This window comes from Alexandromys fortis, unplaced genomic scaffold, assembly GCF_014885135.2.
Source record: "Alexandromys fortis isolate MF-2015 unplaced genomic scaffold, M_Fortis_MF-2015_v1.1 scaffold_117, whole genome shotgun sequence".
In the NCBI taxonomy this organism is placed as follows: domain Eukaryota; kingdom Metazoa; phylum Chordata; class Mammalia; order Rodentia; family Cricetidae; genus Alexandromys; species Alexandromys fortis.
Window position 1 is genome coordinate 3398926 of NW_026068015.1, and position 4452 is coordinate 3403377.

The 4452-nt window shown below is 37.7% G+C and overlaps 1 protein-coding gene across 1 annotated transcript in view; it reads left to right on the forward strand.

Moving 5' to 3' along the window:
• The first annotated feature begins 209 nt into the window (after window positions 1-209).
• Window positions 210-4452, forward strand: part of LOC126513773 (glutamate receptor ionotropic, delta-2-like) — an 18967-nt gene continuing 14724 nt past the window's right edge. The window contains exon 1 of the mRNA XM_050162311.1: window positions 210-588. Coding sequence (XP_050018268.1) covers window positions 210-588 — 379 coding nt within the window. The remainder of the gene's footprint in view (window positions 589-4452) is intronic.

Here is a 4452-nt window from a genome sequence, read left to right on the forward strand (position 1 = left end):
CATGAGAGACAGATGATAGACACTGGTTTATTTCTAATCCTCACAATAATCCCTCTAGATCAATGCTGTTTTACCCTTTTAGTGATGGCCAAATTGAACCAAGAGAATCTTGAACAGCACCACAGAGCTATTGGAAGCAGAATTCTTGAACTGGATTCCAGAAGCACTTTGTAATTCAAGGATTCTTTACATACATCATGCATATAAAAATGTACATTTCAGTAACTCTGCAAACCATTGCTTCTCCGAGAGGACAAATCATACAGAGCCCACTGACCCTTACTTCGCTGTGCTCTCTTGCAGCCTGTGAACTTATGAACCAGGGCATCTTGGCCCTAGTCAGCTCCATTGGTTGCACATCAGCCGGATCCCTCCAGTCTTTGGCAGATGCCATGCATATCCCACACCTCTTCATTCAGCGCTCAACAGCTGGGACCCCAAGGAGTGGCTGTGGGCTCACCCGGAGCAACCGGAATGATGACTATACTCTTTCAGTTCGTCCACCTGTCTACTTGAATGAAGTCATCCTGAGGGTAGTCACCGAGTATGCATGGCAGAAATTCATCATCTTCTATGACAGTGAATATGGTAAGTGACTGTGATCTGAAGTGTTCCAAAAAGTGATGTTTGCATGAGAAGCAACTTCAGTAAGTCCTGAAAGTATTTAAAGAACTTACTGATCATTTGTGGTTTTCTGATTTTGAATACACCTCACAGTAGCAAACAAACAGAACTATTTTAAATACTCTTCGGCATTGTACTAGATACCTTTGAAGTAAAATGTAAATAAAAATACCAATTGGAGTGTACAACATACACCAGTTGTCCCAGCACTTGCTAGGCTGAAGAAAGGATGAAAAGGTCAAAGCCATCTTGGGCTACCTAGCTAAACCTTGTTTCAAAAATAAGTAAATAAAAAGTAAATAAATGTGTATGTATCACTCAATCCGAAAGTCTTTCTAAGTAGCCTAAATACAATATAGCTTGAATTTTCAAGTAATAAGAAGTTAAAAAGAGAGTACAATCCTTTAAAAAAATTCATAATTCTGTGGTGATGATGATGATGAAACCATTGGCAGATCTTAGAGCACTGATAAAAGATAACCTCTTTTTATCTACTGACTAAAAGAAATCGGACAAACTTGTTTAGACACTTGTTTTGACCATACTATTAACTTAATGGTTTATCCATAAGGCATGATTAAAGTAGACTATATCCTCTGCACGTTTGATTCGGTATGAAGTTTTACAAAAACTGAAACTAGTATGAAGCAATATTTCAGTCGTCCACTGCAGCACGCTGTTTTCCAGAGTGCACTGTGACCTGCGGAGGAAACAGTTTGGTTTGGGAACTTTCATTGTGATACATAAGCACATTAAGTGAAAGTACTGCTTTCATTGAAATAATTTCCCGAAGCTCTTCCTTTTCTATCTGAAGCTAAAGCTCTTTGCATACCATTCTCCACTTATTTTTATGAGTGGGGAGAGAAGTGACCAGAGATGGAGATGATCTAAGGAGGATAAATAACCCCTGAGTGAAGAATTCATTTAGAAATGCGTTTCCTTTGAAGATTCTAAAATGTTGCTCTCTGGGTCTTGTTTTTCCATTTTTATCAAAGAATGTTTTTCTTGGCAAATAAGTAAATAAGCGTGAAAAACAAACAAACATTTAAAGTAATCCTTTCTTCTCATCATCGGGCTGCATTTTAAGAGAGAGCTGTGACAACCAAGTAGGCAGGAGAGCAAAAGCCACAGAGCAAAGAAGCAGCAGGTTGGCAAAAATCTGGCAGGCAATAAGGGACAGCCCCCTGGGGCTGGTCAGGAAGGGGGACAGGAGCAGCTACATTTGGCCCTAAATAATCAAAGTAGCCTGGCTTTTTGGCTGCCAGAATAATCCCCTTGAACTCAATGGGCAAAATGCAGGCAAAGTCTGTGGACTCTCCAGAAAGACGCTTTTTGTTGCCAAGACGGAAACAAGTATTTCTGTTGCTTAACTGGCATTACTCAAGGGTCACAGAGTAAGAACTAAGACACTGACATGAATAAAAGAAACAAAAACAATATTGAAAAGAATTGGCTTCCCCAAGCCTGAAACACTGTTGGGATGGTATCTAAGCACAGTGACGGGGACTGTCTCTAGAGTCCATACACTCCCTGCCTGCATCTGCTTTTGCTTCCTATATTTTTTCCCTTTTTATCTTTAAATGGAATTCATAGCCTCAGATCAAGTATACACTGAAATAATAAATATTTAAAATCCAGATTTTTAATGGGAGAAAACCTAAGTTCAATAAAAGAAGCAGCAGAAAAGTGATTTCTGATGAAGACATATTCTCAGCGTTAAAATGGGAAGCTTGCCCTTTGATTGTAAAAATATGTAGGATAGAAAATCATTTATTATCATTTATTTCCAAATCCTGTGAGACTTACAGATGGACTCTTATAAGAGAAGACATTTTCATTACTGATGACCTGAAACTGTCTTGGAAGTACCGATTTAGCATGCAGGCAGTCTGGTACTCATACTCAGGTCCTTCATTCTTCTCTAAATGCCTGGGAGTGAATAAGGAGCTGAAACCACACAAGTGATGATTGGGTTCCTGTTTAAACACAGGGTTTGCTTTTGGGAAAAAAAAAAATCTGTCTCTTCTGTTGATAAACTTCCTTTACATGACTTCCTAGCAGTCATTAAAAATGGCCTTGATTCTATCATTATTTCCAATAATACCATCATTTAATATAAGAAAATTGTCTTTTGATGCTTACAATAAATCATGTTAGTGAAAAAGTAGGCTGGGATCCATGACAAACAGCAATCTCCCAGAGGTTTTGTACCTGGAAGAGGGCTAACATGCTCACTTCCAGTTATCAGGCACATCATTTTAAGTGGATGAAACTTGACTTTTTATTTTTATTATCAGGAATTGCTCTTATTAATGAATGAATTAAGTATCATTAGTGAGTAGAATCAGGCAGCATGCTGGATAACAAGGTGATTAGAAGATTAGTTTGCTTAGAAGTGCATATGTGTGTATGTATGTATATATATATATATATATATTATTCTAATATCTGTGCATTATATAGAAATATGTGTATATACACACATATATGTAGTAGGGGCTTCTTGTTTGTTTCTGACTGCTGGGCTCCAAAATAATCACACAGAAACCTTATTATTTGCAATACTATTTGGCCAATAGCTTAAGCATATATCTGGCTAAATCACATCTTAAATTAACCTATGTCCATTAATCTGTGTATCATTACAAAACTGTGGCTTATCGGGTAAAGTTGCAGAGTCCATCTCCAGCAGGGCTACATGGTTTCTCCCTGACTCTGCCTTCTTTCTCCCAGCATTTATTTTAGTTTTTCCTGCCTATCTCTATAATGACCCTTACCAGTGGGTTGAAGTTAAATAGAATGACCTCCAAAGCTGAAATGCTCCCATTAATCATGTCAATTAGATTAGGGGAATGCTTCCAATTGGACTTCTTCAATTGTGGAGAAAATTGAGCCCAAAATTTGTAGAGATTGTTCCATGAAGTTCTCCTAAATGCATAAGGGTCGTTATACTTTAGAGGCATTTCATTAAAGTATATAGTTTTTGACTGCTGCTTACTTCAGCACTTGAAGGTTTCTTTAAACCATCTTCAATGTGCATTTCTAGTGTCTTCAAGAGGGTGGTGATCTGGAAGTGCATGTACTATTTCTAAAGCATATGGGATCAACCCAGATGGGAGACAAATTTTGAAACCGGCAATCATGCCTCCTTGCCAGCTTAGAATACTTCAGATTCTCTATTTATATAAATAAATTCGGCTCTTAATTAAAGGAAGTTTATTGCATTTCGTTGATACAATTTTTACCCTGATAATCTACTTCATGGCCAGAATGCTATTGTAGGGCCTAATACATCTTTTAATAAAAAACATTGTTTGGAAAATAATCATGTTAATTTCCAAGTATGTTACTTTTGACTTCTTTCAAGTTACAATAGCGTGGTTAAAGAATTTTATCAGAAATAGTAAAATTCACAATCCTAGATATGTAGTAATTTGTGCTCTGTTGTAAATACTACTCTGTTGGTCTTCTTACATCCCACATGCAGGACGAGAACTGTGGTAGAGGAATTTTAAGAGGTTTCAACAAGTAGTCTACATAGGCAAGTATGCATTCCCTGCAGTTTCCAATGGACTCGTTGGTCTGACTACAGGAATAATGGTGGTAGAGTGTGGTGAAGCCATCTGGTAGGGAATGGAGGTTCCAGCAGTCAGCTAAATCTAAGCATGTATCCAGTTTAGGGAATCTGTACCAGAGCATTTTCTCCTGAAAAAAAAATACCCAAAAGTCATTTTTTTAATATAATTTTTTATTGAAAAGAAAAAAATTCCCACCTCCTCCCCGCCTCCCATTTCCCAGAAAAAAATTCCCACCTCCTCCCCGCCTCCC